At 42.1% G+C, this 18,795-nt stretch overlaps 1 protein-coding gene across 2 annotated transcripts in view; it reads left to right on the top strand.

Moving 5' to 3' along the window:
* The window catches only part of LOC139413064 (double-stranded RNA-specific editase 1-like), a 70,276-nt gene extending 59,617 nt beyond the window's left edge, over positions 1–10,659 (top strand). For both annotated transcript variants that reach the window (XM_071160092.1, XM_071160093.1), the window contains 8 exons: positions 1,156–2,129; positions 3,239–3,353; positions 3,694–3,862; positions 4,030–4,184; positions 4,283–4,451; positions 5,328–5,509; positions 6,898–7,076; positions 8,464–10,659. In XM_071160092.1, the coding sequence (XP_071016193.1) occupies positions 1,156–2,129; positions 3,239–3,353; positions 3,694–3,862; positions 4,030–4,184; positions 4,283–4,451; positions 5,328–5,509; positions 6,898–7,076; positions 8,464–8,640 (2,120 nt within the window). In that variant the 3' untranslated portion in view covers positions 8,641–10,659. The remainder of the gene's footprint in view (positions 1–1,155; positions 2,130–3,238; positions 3,354–3,693; positions 3,863–4,029; positions 4,185–4,282; positions 4,452–5,327; positions 5,510–6,897; positions 7,077–8,463) is intronic.
* Positions 10,660–18,795: the final 8,136 nt, after the last annotated feature.

Raw genomic sequence — 18,795 nt, 5'->3', positions numbered from 1 at the left:
GTTGTGTGTGTGTGTGTGTGTGTGTGTGTGTGTGTGTGTGTGTGTGTGTGTGTGTGTGTGTGTGTGTGTGTCAGAACTGAGCATGGTTGGGGACGGACAGTGTTGTCATGGCATGGTCAATCACAACGCTCTGTTGTTCAATAATCTCTCTTTCCCAACAGGGTTGTAATCACAACTCCACTCCTGTTACGCTGGGCGCTAGCAGCATTGTGTTTTTTACACTGTTTATATTTTCTCCTGCATGCTTGTTATTTTCTTTACCGCTATATACTCTGTACACTTTTGTTTTAGAAAATGATGATATACAGCTTGGTCCAGAGCTAAATTATAATGAAAATAAAATGGTTATTCAAATACGTTTTTGACTGCGGTGGAGCATGAAAATCCCAGAAAACACTTGTTTGTTTGTCTCCATTTTGGGGAGGTGGCGATATCCTTATGTTGTCCCTCTTCTTTCCAAGCCTCTTGTCGCTACTACCTTCTCTGCTCCTGCATTTTGTCCAAGGATGTATTTTATCCCTGAGCGCCGAAAGGAGTAACCTATCGAGCTTTTGCTGGAGGATGTTATAAATGAAAATTTACACCAAGTTCCATCAGCTTTATAATCAGGACGTGGCGATATGTGTTCCCTCAAACACAGCTACACCTAATTTATTGATACCATGATTAATACAAGCCTTACAGTTAAATTGGTCATGCAGCCCTTCACAGGACGTTTCTAGAAGTTTTGAGAGCCAGTTCTTTAATAACACAGATGAGTAGATAATCAGGAGCCAGATGACAACACTGAAATGTTTAGACATTTTGGTGGGGTTACTTTTGTATTTACACTGCCTAGGTCTTTGGTAGTGCTTATTCTGAAAAATACACGAATAAATCAAATCTAAAGATTTTCCCCAGAAGTCAGTCCTTTCATCAAGTGTTATTCAGTCCCCCCCTTTGATTGTATTGAAGGTTTTGTGGTGATACTAATATTACTGTGTATTTAACATAGTGTTTTCTATAAGGACTACGTATAACTCTTTGCAAATCTAACATACAAAGGAACACACATCACTTGTCCAGTTACAAAGAGAGATAAAGGAATCTATAAATTTTACATTTACAAGATCCTGCAACGAAGGCGTTGTAAGTTACTCTTTCTGGGCACCGCAGGTTCCAGCAGCACCGACGTTAAGGAAAACCGCAACCTGGACAACGTGGGCTCCTCCACCAAGGAGGGGTTGGGGGGTGAGGGGGCAGCTCACCTCCCTAATGGGGGCAGTGCAGGGTGTGGAGGGGGCAGAAAGCGTCCCTTAGAAGAGGGTAATAACGGGCATCACAATAACAAGTACAGGCCCAAGAAGCGTAAGAAAATGCCCGGGCCCATTCTGCCCAAAAATGCCCTGATGCAGCTGAATGAAATCAAGCCTGGACTGCAGTACAAGCTGCTGTCTCAGACCGGTCCGGTCCACGCGCCCGTGTTCGTCATGACTGTCGAGGTCAATGGGCAGCTGTTCGAGGGCTCCGGCCCCACCAAGAAGAAGGCTAAGCTCAACTCAGCTGAGAAGGCTCTGCGGTCGTTCGTTCAGTTCCCCAACGCCTCCGAGGCGCACATGGCAATGGGTCGGACGCTAACGGTCAACACAGACTTTACCTCCGACCAGGCTGACTTCCCGGACATGTTGTTTAATGGGTTTGAGACCCCGGCCCCTCCGGAGGAGTCCTTCTACCTGGGTTCTAACGGTACCAATGGCTCCTTCAGCTCCCTGGGACTAGTAGCATACCCCCTGCTAGGGAACTCAGGTGCTACCGCCCTGAGTCAGTCCTCGTTAGGCCTACCACCCACCTCCTCCGTCCCGGCCTTCGTCTCCCCCGCTATTGCCAAGAACCCTGTCATGATCCTCAACGAACTACGACCCGGGCTGAAGTACGACTTTGTGTCAGAGAGTGGAGAGAGCCACGCCAAGAACTTTGCCATGTCCGTGGTGGTGGACACGCAGACGTTCCAAGGCTCAGGCCGCAATAAGAAGCTGGCCAAGGCCCGTGCGGCACAAGCTGCTCTCTCTGCCCTCTTTAACATGCAACTGGACCAGACACCGTCCAGACAGCCCATACCCAGAGAGGGCCTGCAACTGCACCTGCCACAGGTAAGAACTACTACTGCCCACAACACGTTCACTCGGTGACTGTTGGATGACATGCTTGTTTCATATGGTTATTTGAAAAGCTTTACTTTGAATATAAGGCACAGAATAGCACATAGTAAACTCATAACGCAGGACAAACCCCCTCTCCCCATCGAAAATCTTGTGGAGCAGTAGAACAATTGTAGTAGTATGCAGAGACTCGTCTTAACTCTATCTGGGTGGTTTAGCCCCATGAAATAAGAGAGCAATGGTCAGATATGTCAGTTTGGTTCATCCTTCATTGCAGGCAGTATCCACTGTTCACTTCCTATTAACTATTCTCAGTTTAATTGACTTAATGGTTTAACCAGCTCATTATAAGCCTCTGACAGGGCTTAATTGAAAAGGAGACGAGGCTTTGAGACAGTGGTGCATTACAGCCTTGAACGTTCCACGTTGCATTGTGTACACTCAAATCTATTTACACGTCACTTAATCCCGTGCCCCTAATCCCTCCTGCCTGAGATAACGACTGACGAGGCAAGGTCAATTAAACTGTAATCTTAATTAACATCAGCTCCCGAATGCTATTCAAACATACCTATTGATCAGACAAGCTGCCTGCTCCGTTGGCCTGTTTTTAGAACAGATCAGTCAATGAAGCGGACGGATGATTTGCGATGCAGCGTTTAAGCTCCCCGGTGTCTTGTCTGTCACTCATCCCTATCTAAACCCTTTTACCTGCAGTAGGTATGTTTGATCCCTGAAGAAGTAGGCACCTCGAATCTATTATACTGCGCGAACCTGTCTTCCAGTTCTGTTACCTGAGCTTCAGTTTGAGAAAGCAGTGTCTCTTAGGGGTACCCTGGATTGTCATTGCCTCTGTGATTTCTAATGTAAACCTTCACGTGGAGGTTTTGGTTAGATTTTCAATTGATCATCGATCAGAGCTAATATGATGAAGCCGGAAAAAGTGATCATCATAACGTTAATACTTCCCCAGGAACTTTCCCCTCTCCTCCCTCCCCTTCTCTGTGTATTGCCTTCGATTCTGTCTGGGTTTAGTCTCTGGTTTAAGGCCTGGGTTTTTCTTCTGATGTATCTCATGCTCTGCTTGGTGGTTATTTCAGGTTCTAGCTGATGCTGTGTCCGGTCTGGTAGTTGACAAGTTCAGTGAGCTGACGGATAACTTCACATCCCCTCACGCACGACGGAAAGTCCTAGCAGGCGTTGTCATGACAACAGGTACTGTTAGAATAACTTTATTTTACCCCCCCCCCCCCCCAAAAGGAACTTTTAATTTAACTTGATTGTTAATCTCTGATTCTCTGTCGAATTGAGAGAGCCCCACTGATGCTGCATGGATCACAACTGGGGGTTTCATTGGAGACTAATCACAAAATATGTTTGTGTATTTTACATTGTGGAATAGGTATCACTTCACGTTTCCTAGTTGATTTTATCACTTCATCATGAAACATTTATATATCATGTAAAAAATGTGATATACTGTATTCAGTAGACTATGTCGTTTATGTACCATTGTAAACCATTTTTTGTCTCACAATCCACACATCCCACCCAGGCACCGATGTCAAGGAGGCACAAGTGATCTGTGTTACCACGGGGACCAAGTGTATAAACGGCGAGTACATGAGTGACCGCGGCCTGGCTTTGAACGACTGCCATGCTGAGATCATTGCTCGTCGTTCCCTCCTTAGGTACCTGTACGCACAGCTGGAACACTTCCTCAGGTAAGTCACTGTAACCACGGAGACTGGGTTAGTAGAAACTGACTGATCAACAACACTCAAAAAGTGACATTTTACCAGAAGAAACAAATGCCAATGTAGAGAGACGGGTTAACCTTTTCTTACCACACACCTGTCTGTCTGTCCATCTGTCTGCCTGTCTGCCATAGTAACAACAGAGAGGAGCAGCAGAAGTCGATGTTCACGAGGTGCGAGAACAAGCGGGGCTTCCGTCTGAAGGACAACGTGCAGTTCCACCTGTACATCAGCACGTCGCCCTGCGGAGATGCACGCATCTTCTCACCCCACGAGGCTGCCTTCGAGGGTGAGACATCTCCCTAGGCGGCTCTTCTTCGTCTTCATTTAAAAAATGCTTCTTCTTCGCCATTTTTAAGGCTTATTTCCTTTCCATGTCATCCACAGATCAGGGAGACAGGCACCCTAACAGGAAAGCTCGTGGTCAGCTGAGGACCAAGATAGAGTCTGGGGAGGGGACCATCCCTGTGAAAGTCAGTAACACTATCCAGACCTGGGACGGGGTACTGCAGGGAGAGCGGCTGCTCACCATGTCCTGCAGTGACAAGATCGCCAGGTCTGTATCTGTCTTGGACACCACTCCTTGTTACTATGTTTACAGTTTAGCAACCAGTCAAACTATCACCATACAGAAGGAGTCCAGTCATTTTCATGGAATGACGATTTAAATGTGATATTCATAAAAACACCAACAATGTAAATCTACCATTTATGCCATTATTGTGAACGTCGTCTGACTTTTCACGAGTCAGCGATAGCCGCAGCGGCTTTAGCTTGAGCATGTCACACGAACAGAATAAGCCCAGAGAACAAGCCTCGAAGAAACAATCTAAATCAACAATATTGTTCATGATTACACACCTGCAGTTTGAGCAGCTGTTACAGTTCCTAGGGCACTCCCAGCAGGGATGCCATTTCCGTGGAGATTAATCAAAGGGCTAATCATGGCTCTACCATAATCACACCTGTAGCACTGCTCTGTTGGCAAAGTGATTGGGACTTGAGAGAGGGTAGCTAGCCTGAGGAATGCACCAATCAGAATCATTTGAATAGCATCTGACTCCAGGCAATAAAACACCCTTCATCACTAAAAGTGGAGCTTAGTGTTCGAAAAATAGGAAATGTCCAACTGAGAGGCTATATATTATTACATATTATTTTCTTCAACCCAAGTTGCATTATTAGGGAGAGAAAAACAGGGCACAAGAAGACATTTTCAAATTCAACCTCTGCGTTCAGATTGATTTGAAATGTTCAGGGTAAAATCCAAAATGCCGAGATTTTTTAATTTTTTAAAAGTGGACTTGGTTCTTATCCGTATCGTGCACTCAGAAATGTCTGTGCTTTGAGGTGGTGAGACTCAAAAAGGTAATGTGACTCAAAAGCAGCGCCTCCCTTTGAACACCACCTCTCACTGCCGCCCTTCTCTCAGGTGGAACGTAGTAGGGATCCAGGGCTCTCTGATGTGTTACTTCACAGAGCCCATCTACTTCTCCAGCATTATCCTGGGAAGCTTGTACCACGCAGACCACCTCTCCAGAGCCATGTACCAGAGGATCGCTGACATTGAGGACCTGCCTCAGACGTTCAACCTCAACCGGCCACTTCTGAGCGGTAAGGGGTCTGTCTGGCTGTGGTCTTACCCGTCCTACATCCTGCCCCTACTTAGTTTACGTCAGACAACAGCCCCTGGATTGTCCTGACCACATACAGTACCAGTCAAATGTTTTGGACACACCTACTCAGTCAAGGGTTTTTCTTTATGTGTACTATTTTCTACATTGTAGAATAATAGTGAAGACATCAAAACTGTGAAATAACACATATGGGATCATATAGCCCTCACACTGCCTGGAGGTGTGTTGGGTCATTGTCCTGTTGAAAAACAAATGATAGTCCCACTAAGCGCAAACCAGATGGGATGGCGTATCGCTGCAGAATGCTGTGGTAGCCCTGCTGGTTAAGTCTGCCTTGAATTCTAAATAAATAATTGACAGTGTCACCAGAAAAGCACCATCACATCTCCTCCATGGTTCATTGTGGGAACTACACATGTGGAGATCATCCGCTCAACTACTCTGTGTCTCACAAAGACATGGCAGTTGTAAACAAAAATCTCAAATTTGGACTCATCAGACTAAAGGACAGATTTCCACCTTTCTACTGTCCATTGCTTTTGTGTTTCTTGGCCCAAGCAAGTCTCTTCTCCTTTAGTAGTGGTTTCTTTGCAGCAATTTGACCATGAAGGCCTTGATTCACACAGTCTCCTCTGAACAGTTGATGTTGAGATGTGTCTGTTACTTGAACTCTGTGAAGCATTTATGTGGACTGCAATTTCTGAGGCTGGTAACTCTAATGAACGTATCCTCTGCAGCAGAGGTAACTCTGGGTCTTCAATTGCTGTGGCGGTCCTCATGAGAGCCAGTTTCATCATAGCGCTTGATGGTTTTTGCAACTGCACTTGAAGAAACTTTCAAAGTTCTTGAAATGTTCTCTATTGACTGACCTTCATGTCTTAAAGTATTGATGGACTGTCGTTTCTCTTTGCTTATTTAAGCTGTTCTTTCCATAATATGGACTTGGTCTTTTACCAAATAGGGCTATCTTCTGTATACAACCCCTGCTTTGTCACAACACAACTGATTGGCTCAAACACATTAAGAAGGAAATAAATTCTACAAAATAACTGTGAACAAGTCACACCTGTTAATTGAAATGCATTCCAGGTGACTACCTCATGAAGCTGGTTGAGAGACTGTCAAGAGTGTACAAAGCTGTCATCAAAGGCAAAATGTGGCTACTTTGAAGAATCGCAAATATAAAATTACTACATAATTCCATGTGTGTTATTTCATAGTTTTGATGTCTTCACTATTATTCTACAATGTAGAAAATAGTCAAATTTAAGAAAAACCCTTGAATGGGTTGGTGTTTCAAAACGTGTGACTGGTACTGTATATCTCACAAAGGAATCTTTTTATGTCACTTTCTCTTCCCTGCAGGAATAAGCAACGCAGAAGCACGGCAACCGGGTAAAGCGCCTAACTTCAGTGTGAACTGGGCTGTGGGAGACCAGGGGTTAGAGGTTATCAACGCCATGACAGGCAAGGACGACTTGGGACGGCCCTCGAGGCTCTGCAAGCACGCCCTCTACAGCCGCTGGGTGCGCCTATACTGCAAGGTAGGATACAGTCGTGGCCAAAAGTTTTGAGAATGACACAAATATTAATTTTCACAAAGTTTGCTGCTTCAGTGTCTTTAGATATTTTTGTCAGATGTTACTATGGAATACTGAAGTATAATTACAAGCATTTCATAAGTGTCAACGGCTTTTATTAACAATTACATGAAGTTGATGCAAAGAATCAATATTTGCAGTGTTGACCCTTCTTTTTCAAGACCTCTGCAATCTGCCCTGGCATGCTGTCAATTAACTTCTGGGCCACATCCTGACTGATGACAGCCCATTCTTGCATAATCAATGCTTGGAGTTTGTCAGAATTTGACACAGGACTGATGGTAGCGCTCACCTTGTCTTCTCCGGACAAGCTTTTTTCCGGATGCCCCAAACAATCGGAAAGGGGATTCATCAGAGAAAATTACTTTACCCCAGTCCCCAGCAGTCCAATCCCTGTACCTTTGCAGAATATCAGTCTGTCCCTGATGTTTTTCCTGGAGAGAAGTGGCTTCTTTGCTGCCCTTCTTGACACCAGGCCATCCTCCAAAAGTCTTCGCCTCACTATGCGTGCAGATGCACTCACACCTGCCTGCTGCCATTCCTGAGCAAGCTCTGTACTGGTGGTGCCCCGATCCCGCAGCTGAATCAACTTTAGGAGACGGTCCTGGTGCTTGCTGGACTTTCTTGGGCGCCCTGAAGCCTTCTTCACAACAATTAAACCGCTCTCCTTTAATTTCTTGATGATCCGATAAATGGTTGATTTAGGTGCAATCTTACTGGCAGCAATATCCTTGCATGTGAAGCCCTTTTTGTGCAAAGCAATGATGACGGCACGTGTTTCCTTTTAGGTAACCATGGTTGACAAAGGAAGAACAATGATTCCAAGCACCACCCTCCTTTTGAAGCTTCCAGTCTTCAAACTCAATCAGCATGACAGAGTGATCTCCAGCCTTGTTCTCGTCAACACTCACACCTGTGTTAACGAGAGAAACACTGACATGATGTCAGCTGGTCCTTTTGTGGCAGGGCTAGAGTGCAGTGGAAATGTTTTTGGGGGATTCAGTTCATTTGCATGGCAAAGAGGGACTTAGCAATTAATTGCAATTCATCTGATCACTCTTCATAACATTTTGGAGTATATGCAAATTGCCATCCTACAAACTGAGGCAGCAGACTTTGTGAAAATTAATATGTGTCATTCTCAAAACTTTTGGCCACGACTATACTCTCAGGTGCCTGTTGCTATGCGTGGCTGAGTAGTTGAGACTTATTATGTTCCAAGAACTCAATTTAAAAGGTTTGACATTGTGTTTGTTCACTTGATTGTTGAATCACTTCTTACCATGTTTTATTCTTGTCCAATTAAAACCTCTCTCTTCCTGCCTTTTAGCTTTCACAGACTCTGCGAATCAAAGGTGCCAAACCCAGCTTGTACCATGACGCCAAACAGGCAGCGATGGAGTACCATGCTGCCAAGCAGACTCTGACCAAGGAATTCCACAAGGCAGGACTGGGAGCCTGGGTCAAGAAGCCTATCGAACAGGACCAGTTCTCACTCCAGTCCTGAGTGGATTTTTAAAAATAGAAATAGAATGACTATGTTGTTCTAAAATGTGTATGGTTGTTGTCACGGGAGGAAGAGGGAGGCTCAGATGAAGATACTTCTCCTACCAGCTGTTTAGACTTGATTTGTTCTGTGTTTTGGATGATGCTCACCCAACCCTCGCTCCCTCTCCTGATCACTCCACTTTTGACAGTGAGACATTGAATTTGCTTGAATTTTGTCTGATTTGTTTTTCTCAATGACTCACTGTAAAGGCTTGTTTTCCGCGTCAACCAAATGACTGTTGTTGATGTTTTGTTAGTTTAGTGATGTTTATTCCATAACACTAGTAACCTAACACGTGACATATGACAGCTGTACAACTGGAAACCTGGGATTTTTTAAACAGATTTTGTTGATACATTTTTATAAATCAGTACATGCAAAAATCAACTGAAATCAGTTGGCTATCTACAGACAAACCTTGTCTACACTCACTGTATGTTTATGCCAAATATATAGAAGGCTTTCAAGCTCACCTCCCAGTAGTGGTCATAACAATGACTATTTTGCTGTCTTCTTCCTAAGTATTAGTGTTGTGCCCGTTCCCTCTTGTCTTGAAGGCGGATGTCCTCTCTTACACTTTTCATGTGCAGTCTTGTTTCTGCTGTGAGATATAAAGCATTGCACTGTCTGAGGACGATATGTTTGTTTGTTCTTGAATAGTGATAGATACGTGTGCTTTTTGATTTTCCGAAAATTTGTTCGAGAATGCTTTCTATACTGATAACGACATGTTTTTATCTAAGTCTATCTGAGGTAGGCCTAATTAACTTCTGAAAAAAGATTTGATTCATGTTTCCCTTTACAGTGAATGACAGAAATTATACTAAGGTACAATTTGGCCTTTGAAAGGTACATTTCTATGGAAATATATTCTTGCAGGATGGCTCACACTCTTGTGGTTGCCAGACAGATACAGTGGACTTTATGTACTGCTTTTTATTTGAACACACAGACAACATTTTGCTATCATCATGTGCCATTTGTTGAGAGCTTGATTAAAAAAAACGACTGAAATTATTTGAGCTTATATTTAGCCATGAGTGTTGAGGTGACTTGAGCTAATGTACCTTGTATGTCATCATAAGCCTTCTTACCTCACCAAAGATGATTTCTATTAGCTTTTTGTTCCTTTAATGTGTAATATTTGTTTGTGCAAAGTTGCTGGTCACTTCATTTTGATTACTGTGTTTTATACTGCTCAATGTCATCTCTTTGGACTATTTATTTTGAAATGAATTGAAATGGATCCCTGTGTTAATGTAGCAATTTAAAAGTATGAAACTGTAGATCATTTTTGACCTGTTCTGTGTCATTTTTAACAATTAACATGTTACCAAAAAAAAATATATATACCCAAAATGTATTTCTAACAGGCTCGGAAATGTTAATGTACAGTACTTTATCCTAGTGTACTCATTGGAATCGGACTACTCTCGTGAATAAGCCCATTTTGTCATTTTCCCCCTTCTGTCACACTTCTCATCCGCATTTGGCATGTTTTCTTATTTGTTTATTTTAAAAAGAGTTGTAAGAATCCACAAGAATCAAGGCAATTGCAGTTTTTTGAAAGGGGACCAAGCGCAGCTTGTGTTGTTTAAAAAAAATAATAATAACTTGAATTGCATAAGTAGTGAATGGCTGGTTAACCATTGTGAAGAACTTTTGATCACTCCGTCCCAACCTTTGGGTGTTATGAGGGGGTCTGCTCTACCTATGTTTGCTTTCTCTGACCAAGTTGTGAGCGTTGACTGTGAACTTTGACCGGGTCTTTTGCCGTCCTGTAATGGTTCATGCACTGTTTGATTGATGTGCCCAGTCCACTGTAGTCTCTAGAATAAGGGCCCTAATGCATGAGCTCTCGCTATAAAGCATGAGGAAAAAATGGAATAAAACAAACCAGATAAACAAAAATCATACATGTAGAAAATGAGAAAAGACCTATAAATGAGAAATATAATAAATGGTAACATAGGTAGATGTTGTATATAGTTGTCTTTATTTCAAACACTATTTGCTGCCAAGTTCACTGCATTAAGTCATTTCTTATTTTATACACAAAGCAATTATATTGACAATACAATACTTTTCAAAAATGCGACAGAAATGTATTAAAAGAAAAAAGTGGCATTATGATGATTTTATAGAAAATAGCGTAATAGCAATGATGCTAACACAATGCTAGGGAGCTGCTCTGTTTGCATTAAAGTAACTGTCCAGAGAAAATCAATATTTTAAAAGCTTAATCTTCTGTTTGCTCATATGCTTGGAGAATGACATCCTCCTCCTTGGCCAGGACAGGTCTTTCTGTGATTGGTCTAGCAGCTTACCCCCCCCCCCCCCTCCCCTGGTGGGGAGAAGGAGTCTAAGGGAGACAGGCTCAGGAGGGTGCACAAGCAGCTGGTGTTAACAAACAGGACAAAGCCTATATAACAACTATCTAGCCAGTCACTTCTATTTCAAATTTTGTAGTTTGTAAGAGTTGGCCTGCTGGCTGTTTAGAAGCCGTAAACTAGCATGCTAACTTTAGCTATCGAGATTAACTTAGCTAGCTGGCTAGCCAACAAGAAAGCAAGCAAAAGTAGATCCTCATCTCGCCGTTCCCTTCTATTTTAAATCCTGTGGTTTGTAACTAAAAGTTGGATGTCAAGAGGAAACCTAGTTTGCCGTGATTGACTGATACAGTGGGGCAAAAAAAGTATTTAGTCAGCCACCAATTGTGCAAGTTCTCCCACTTAAAAAGATGAGAGAGGCCTGTAATTTTCATCATAGGTACACTTCATCTATGACAGACAAAATGAGAAAACAAATCCAGAAAATCACATTGTAGGATTTGTAATGAATTTATTTACAAATTATGGTGGAAAATAAGTATTTGGTCAATAACAAAAGTTTATCTCAATACTTTGTTATATACCCTTTGTTGGCAATGACAGAGGTCAAACGTTTTCTGTAAGTCTTCACAAGGTTTTCACACACTGTTGCTGGTATTTTGGCCCATTCCTCCATGCAGATCTCCTCCAGAGCAGTGATGTTTTGGGGCTGTTGCTGGGCAACACAGACTTTCAACTCCCTCCAAAGATTTTCTATGGGGTTGAGATCTGGAGACTGGCTAGGCCACTCCAGGACCTTGAAATGCTTCTTACGAAGCCACTCCTTCGTTGCCCGGGCGGTGTGTTTGGGATCATTGTCATGCTGAAAGACCCATCCACGTTTAATCTTCAATGCCCTTGCTGATGGATGGAGGTTTTCACTCAAAATTTCACGATACATGGCCCCATTCATTCTTTCCTTTACACGGATCAGTCGTCCTGGTCCCTTTACAGAAAAACAGCCCCAAAGCATGATGTTTCCACCCCCATGCTTCACAGTAGGTATGGTGTTCTTTGCATGCAACTCAGCATTCTTTGTCCTCCAAACACGACGAGTTGAGTTTTTACCAAAAAGTTATATTTTGGTTTCATCTGACCATATGACATTCTCCCAATCTTTTTCTGGATCATCCAAATGCTCTCTAGCAAACTTCAGACGGGCCTGGACATGTACTGTCTTAAGCAGGGGACACGTCTGGCACTGCAGGAGTCCCTGGCGGCGTAGTGTGTTACTGATGGTAGGCTTTGTTACTTTGGTCCCAGCTCTCTGCAGGTCATTCACTAGGTCCCCCCCGTGTGGTTCTGGGATTTTTTGCTCACCGTTCTTGTGATCATTTTGACCCCACGGGGTGAGATCTTGCGTGGAGCCCCAGATCGAGGGAGATTATCAGTGGTCTTGTATGTCTTCCATTTCCTAATAATTGCTCCCACAGTTGATTTCTTCAAACCAAGCTGCTTACCTATTGCAGAGTCAGTCTTCCCAGCCTGGTGCAGGTCTACAATTTTGTTTCTGGTGTCCTTTGACAGCTCTTTGGTCTTGGCCATAGTGGGGTTTGGAGTGGGACTGTTTGAGGTTGTGGACAGGTGTCTTTTATACTGATAACAAGTTCAAACAGGTGCCATTAATACAGGTAACGAGTGGAGGACAGAAGAGCCTCTTAAAGAAGAAGTTACATGTCTGTGAGAGACAAATCTTGCTTGTTTGTAGGTGACCAAATTCTTATTTTCCACCATAATTTGCAAATAAATTCATTAAAAATCCTACAATGTGATTTTCTGGATTTTTTTTTCTCATTTTGTCTGTCATAGTTGAAGTGTACCTATGATGAAAATTACAGGCCTCTCTCATCTTTTTAAGTGGGAGAACTTGCACAATTGGTGGCTAAATACTTTTTTGCCCCACTGTATATGTAGCAGCAACTTGCAGTAGTGCCTAGAAACCACAAACAAAAATACAGGAATAGTGACAAAGCAATGGACAGAAACAACACACGCTTGTAAAATTATCAGACTGCATTTATTGCTGTTATAGTAAAATTCCCTAGTAGCTCCATCATGTTTCCAAATCTTGAACATCCATACTAGCTATTTGCTAGGCTGCCCCATGTGGAGTTGGTAGCTAATTTTTATATCCAAGTGTATGCCCCCCCCCGCAACAACTAAGAGCATTGAAGTGCGAGGCTCAATTTCTCCGCTGTTTTGGTCCCGTGGCTACCACGCTGTACAGTGTACAAGCACAGATGCTGTGTGAGAGCGAAGTGTTGCATCTCGCTCATCTCAATATCTCCAGTGCTGCTCGTGGCAATGTCATTTCACTGAGTCTACTTTTAATTTTGGGTAAATATTTCATAGAAATCTGGAACGCAGGACAGAGACTAAATGTTATCTGGACAATCCCTAACACTTTCTCCACGTGAGGTGGTGCAAGGATATTACTTTGTGTCATATCAGCCTCTTGCACCTGTGCTACATGAGAGTCAGATAATCTCTGCATGGATTACTTGTCCTTTCTGCCTCAACAGGGAGCAAAACAAACAGAAAATAGAGCGAGAGAGACCTTCTCAACAATCAGGCTCTTTCCATGCCAATTCCAAAAATTGTTTAATGGCAAATATGTTTTTTTTTTGCCCATTACAGGTAATGAATGAATGAAAATTGACAAATGAAAGAATGATGCTGGGAAGTGGCTGTGTGTCAAGGGGAAGTGGGATTAGTGGAGAGTGCTCCTCGTGCTTTCCCCACTTTCATGATTTATCTGCAAATTATGTTTCAGGAAGTTAAGTCTCTAAAAGGGGAAAATAAAACGGTTCTCCCTCCATGACCTTGACAGATGTGGCTGCTGGGAGATTTGTTGTAGCCCTCTCCTGCCTATTTCAGTTCATAGTATTGTAGAGACCGTTCTCCAAAGTCCAAAACGATACATCAAGTTATATTATTGTAAAAGACAATGCTCTTAAGTTAACAAATGTAAATATACAGTATTATTTGGTAGTAGAATACAGTCCAAATAGAAACTACTTTCTTGGCTTTCCAATAATATTGTGTCTATTAAATTGCATGACATTTATAATACAACAAGGACATAAACTTATGTTCATATAGCTTCAATTTATTTTTGTTATACCTTGTGCACACTTTTATAACCCCCCCCCCCCCTTTTTGTTTTACTTCCCACCCCCTGACTTGGATACAGTAGTGGTCCATCCTTTTGGACATATTTTCATTTGTCACAGCTCATTTGCCCTGACAATGACAATCAACCTCCATTACCCACCTAATGGAGCGCTGGACCCAACGTACATCCAGCACTAGTCCTTAACAGATGGTAAGGATACCGACAGAACTCTACATCAGCAGTGTTTATCCTCCCCTCCTAGCCCCAGCCCCATGCACTGCAAAATAAGACTAAACTGGAGTTCTGAACAACATTCAGTTCCTATAGTAACATTCCTAACAGCAGAAGGACATGCTCACCAGCTGTATACCACCCAGCCCATAACCATGCTGCTGTGTTGGCCTAATGTTCATTTTGAGAGCATCTCATTCTCAACCCCAAATAGTGGTGATATAATGCTGACTTCCATACAGTACATTGGTCCAATTGGTCAGCAAAAGAGAAAGCCACAACAGAATGAACCAGTGTGCCATGCAAATAGCCTTAGAATCGATATCAGACGGCACATTACACGTTGCTTAGTTGTTTATTTCATAGAATAAGTCTCCTGAGACTCGAAGAACTGCAGAACAGAAGCTAATGCCAGGCTTTCTGCTGAGGCTGCAGAAGGAAACACATTTCTGCCATCAGGCCACATGAAACAGATGCTACTAAACTGTTTCATTTAAAATACAAGGACAGCATTAAAAGCTCTTTACATTAATTCAAGATAGGCGACTTGCGTTAGAAAACAATAAACTACAATAAAAAACCTGCAACATTTAAAAAAAAGATTATACAATCCCCAAGAATGTTTTTTTTTTTTTACAAAGAAGGATGCCAAATTCTACGTTGCAGAGCTGACCTTGGCATGAGTTGATGTGAATGTCAGCTCTTGGCATTTGCAATCAGGAGGCAATTGTTTGGCGACATTACGTGGCATTTAACTAAATTTCAGATAACAACATGAGGTTAATTAACTAGTTCTTTGCAAAATATCTTACACTTTTAGAAGTGTAGAAGTAAATATTTAATGAAACATTGTTTTCCTCGAAATTGAAAGACATTTATTTATATGTCTTCTTATATGGCTGTTGGTAATGGTGGCTATCCAATATCCAGTATCCACTTCGCTCAGAGGGATAATTCTATAGGGACCACCCATCTACCATGAATCATTCATCTAAGGCTGCGTTTACACAGGCAGCCCAATTCGGATCTAATTCAGATTTGTTTTGACTAATTTGTCTTTTGATCAATCAGATCAGCTCGGTTCTATTCCAGCAATATCAGAATTGGGCTGCCTGTGTAAACACAGCCTTACGTCAACAGGATTCACACAAGTTCAAATTTCCATTCAAATGTTCTGCTTGGTGGACTTGATGTACAGTATGTGGGGACAATGAGTAGCCATGGAGGCTCTTCAGACAGTTCTATTTGTACCTTTATTTAACTAGGAAAGTCAGTTAAGAACAAATTCTTATTTTCAATGACAGTGGGTTAACTGCCTTGTTCAGGGGCAGAACGACAGATTTTTAATTTGAATTTTTACCTTGTCAACTTGGGGATTCGATCTTGCAACCTTTCGGTTACTAGTCCAACGCTCTAACCACTAAGCTGAATAGGTATGAACTCCAGTCTACCTTCCACGGGGAGGCAGGTGATGCCTAGAATGAATAAGGCCTACAGAAATGTTCTAGCTGAATTTGAAAGCCTGACAGCTTTCACACATACTCTAGGGATAACATATGGGATTTCTTAGATGGTTCAGCTATATTCAATAGTCTCAAGTGGTTGTTTACTGTATCTGACCACTGTTTTTTTCAACACCACATTGGCCAATAAGGGAGACATCAGGTAATGTACAATATTCAACATTTTCTGCCTGGTCAAAAGCCTGAAAAGAAGCAGACAGAGTCATTAAAAAACAGACCCTCTATTTAGTCACGAGCATACTGTATGGGTGATAGTGTGGCGGCTAAGATTTGCATTTTGACCTTCTTGAGACAATTACAGGTTTGCCCTTTCTCCAGTGTGGCTGTCCAGTGACAGGAGAAAAACATCAAATGCCACCAGCTTGCACCAGCTCGTGTGTAAGAGGTTGACAGATATCCTTTTAGTCTCTTTCTTACTGACAATATTATCTTAGGGCAGGGTGATTTTCAAATGTCCATACTGTGTTTTAATCTATGAAATGAAGGGTACATTTCATACCTAGAGGTCTGTGGAGGCTGCTGAGGGGAGGACGGCTCATAATAATGGCTGGAAAAGAGCGAATGGAATGGCATCAAACCATGTGTTTGAACAAAAATATAAATGCAACATGTAAAGTGTTGGTCCCATGTTTCATGAGCTGAAATAAAAGATCCCAGAAATGTTCCATACGCACAAAAAGCTTATTTCTCTCAAATTGTGTGCGCAAATTCGTTAGATCTAGGAAGAGTCTTGGTGGTTCCAAACTTCTTCCATTTAAGAATGATGGAGGCCACTGTGTTCTTGGGAACCTTCAATGCTGCTGAATTTTTTTGGTACCATTCCCCAGATCTGTGCCTTGACACAATCCTATTTCGGAGCTCTACGGACAATTCCTTCGACCTCATTGCTTGGTTTTTGCTCTGACATACACTGCCAAGTGTGGGACCATATATAGGCAGTTGTGTGCCTTTCCAAATCATGTCCAATCAATTGAATTTACTACAGATAGACTCCAATGAAGTTGTAGAAACATCTCAAGGATGATCAATGGAAACAGGATGCACCTGAGCTCAATTTCGAGTTTCATAGCAAAGGTTCTGAATACTTATGTAAATAAGGTATTTCCGCTTTTTTTATGTATAAATTTGCTAACATTTCTAAAAACCTGTTTTCGCTTTGTCGTTATGGGGTATTGTGTGTAGATTGATGAGGGAAGAAATGTTTTTAATCCATTTTAGAATAAGGCTGTAACCTAACAAAATGTGGAAAGGTGGAAGGGGTCTGAATACTTTCCTAATGCACTGTAATTTAATGTTAAATTCTCTACCATAAGCCTCCTCCAAAGTCGTTTTAGAGAATTTGGCAGTATGCCGGCCTCACAACCGCAGACCACGTGTATGTGTTACGCCCCTGAAAAAGGGGAGAAATAATCACGAGAGTGACACGGTATTGTTTCCTCAATGAGGACTTTTAGTGCAATGAGGAAAGACCGCGATTTCCCCGGGAACTTGGGTGGAGACCAGAGCAATCGATCTTAGGCTCATTGATTAAGAGCATTTAGTAGATCACATATTAATATTTTTACCCTTCCATTTGGCACCACAAAATAAAGTAATCAATATAACGTTTACACATTCCTCTCAGAATTCGTACCCTTTGTACGCTTGACGGATTTGAACTTTTTAACACAATTATATGAATGTTATCAATCTCTATCAACTAATACTGAATGCATGATCTTTTAAACCTTAGATGTTTTAAGATCCTCACATACTATGAACTTACTAATACTTTTTAATGTATAACCTTTAACCTGTCACATGGCGTTGTGTGAGTGAGTGGTTTGCTGATGTCAATGTTGTGAACAGAGTGCCCCATGGCGGTGGTGGGGTTATGGTATGGGCAACGAACACAATTGCATTTTATCGATGGTAATTTGAAGCCAGAGATACCATGACAAGATTCTGAGGCCCATTGTCTTGCCATTCACCCGCCGCCATCACCTCATGTTTCAGCATGATAATACACTGCCTCATTTCTCAAGGATCTGTACAGAATTCCTGAAAGCTGAAAATGTCATAGTTCTTTCACGGCCTGCATACTCACCAGACATGTCCCCGATTGAGCAGGTTTGGGATGCTCTTGATCGAAGTGTACGACAGCGTGTTCCATTTCCCGCCAATATCCACCAATTCGCACAGCCATTGAAGAGGAGTGGGACAACATTCCATAGGCCACAATCAACAGCTTGATCAACTCAATGCGAAGGAGATGTGTCATGCTGCATGAGGAAAATAGTGGTCACACCAGATACGCCCCTACCTTTTTTTAAGGTATCTGTGACCAACAGATGCATATCTGTATTACCAGTCATGTGAAATACATAGATTAGGGCCTAATGAATTTATTTCAATTGACTGATTTCCTTATATGAACTGCAACTCAGTAAAATCTTTGAAATTGTTGCATGTTGTGTTTATATTGTTGTTCCGTATATTTGATACCATTCCAATAATACCGCTCCAGCCATTACCACAAACCCTTCCTGTCCAATTAAGGTGCCACCAACCTCCTGTACAGACATTTATGATACACTGGTGTCATTTTGAGATTAAGTTATTTTGAGATTTATAGCAGATATATTCAACTCAACTGAAGCAAGTTTGACATATTATGACACATGATTCCCAAACTAAACTCAACAAAAAAAGAAACGTCCCCTTTTCAGGACCCAGTCTTTCAAAGATCATTTGTAAAAATCCAAATAACTTCACAGATCTTCATCGCTAAGGGTTTTTAACACTGTTTCCCAATGAACATGCACCTGTGGAAAGGTCGTCAAGACACTAACAGCTTACAGACGGTAGGCAATTAAGGTCACAGTTATAAAAACTT

This window comes from Oncorhynchus clarkii, chromosome 7, assembly GCF_045791955.1.
Source record: "Oncorhynchus clarkii lewisi isolate Uvic-CL-2024 chromosome 7, UVic_Ocla_1.0, whole genome shotgun sequence".
Classification (NCBI taxonomy): domain Eukaryota; kingdom Metazoa; phylum Chordata; class Actinopteri; order Salmoniformes; family Salmonidae; genus Oncorhynchus; species Oncorhynchus clarkii.
Note: the sequence above shows the minus strand (reverse complement) of the source record. Positions and strands in the feature narration are given on the sequence as shown.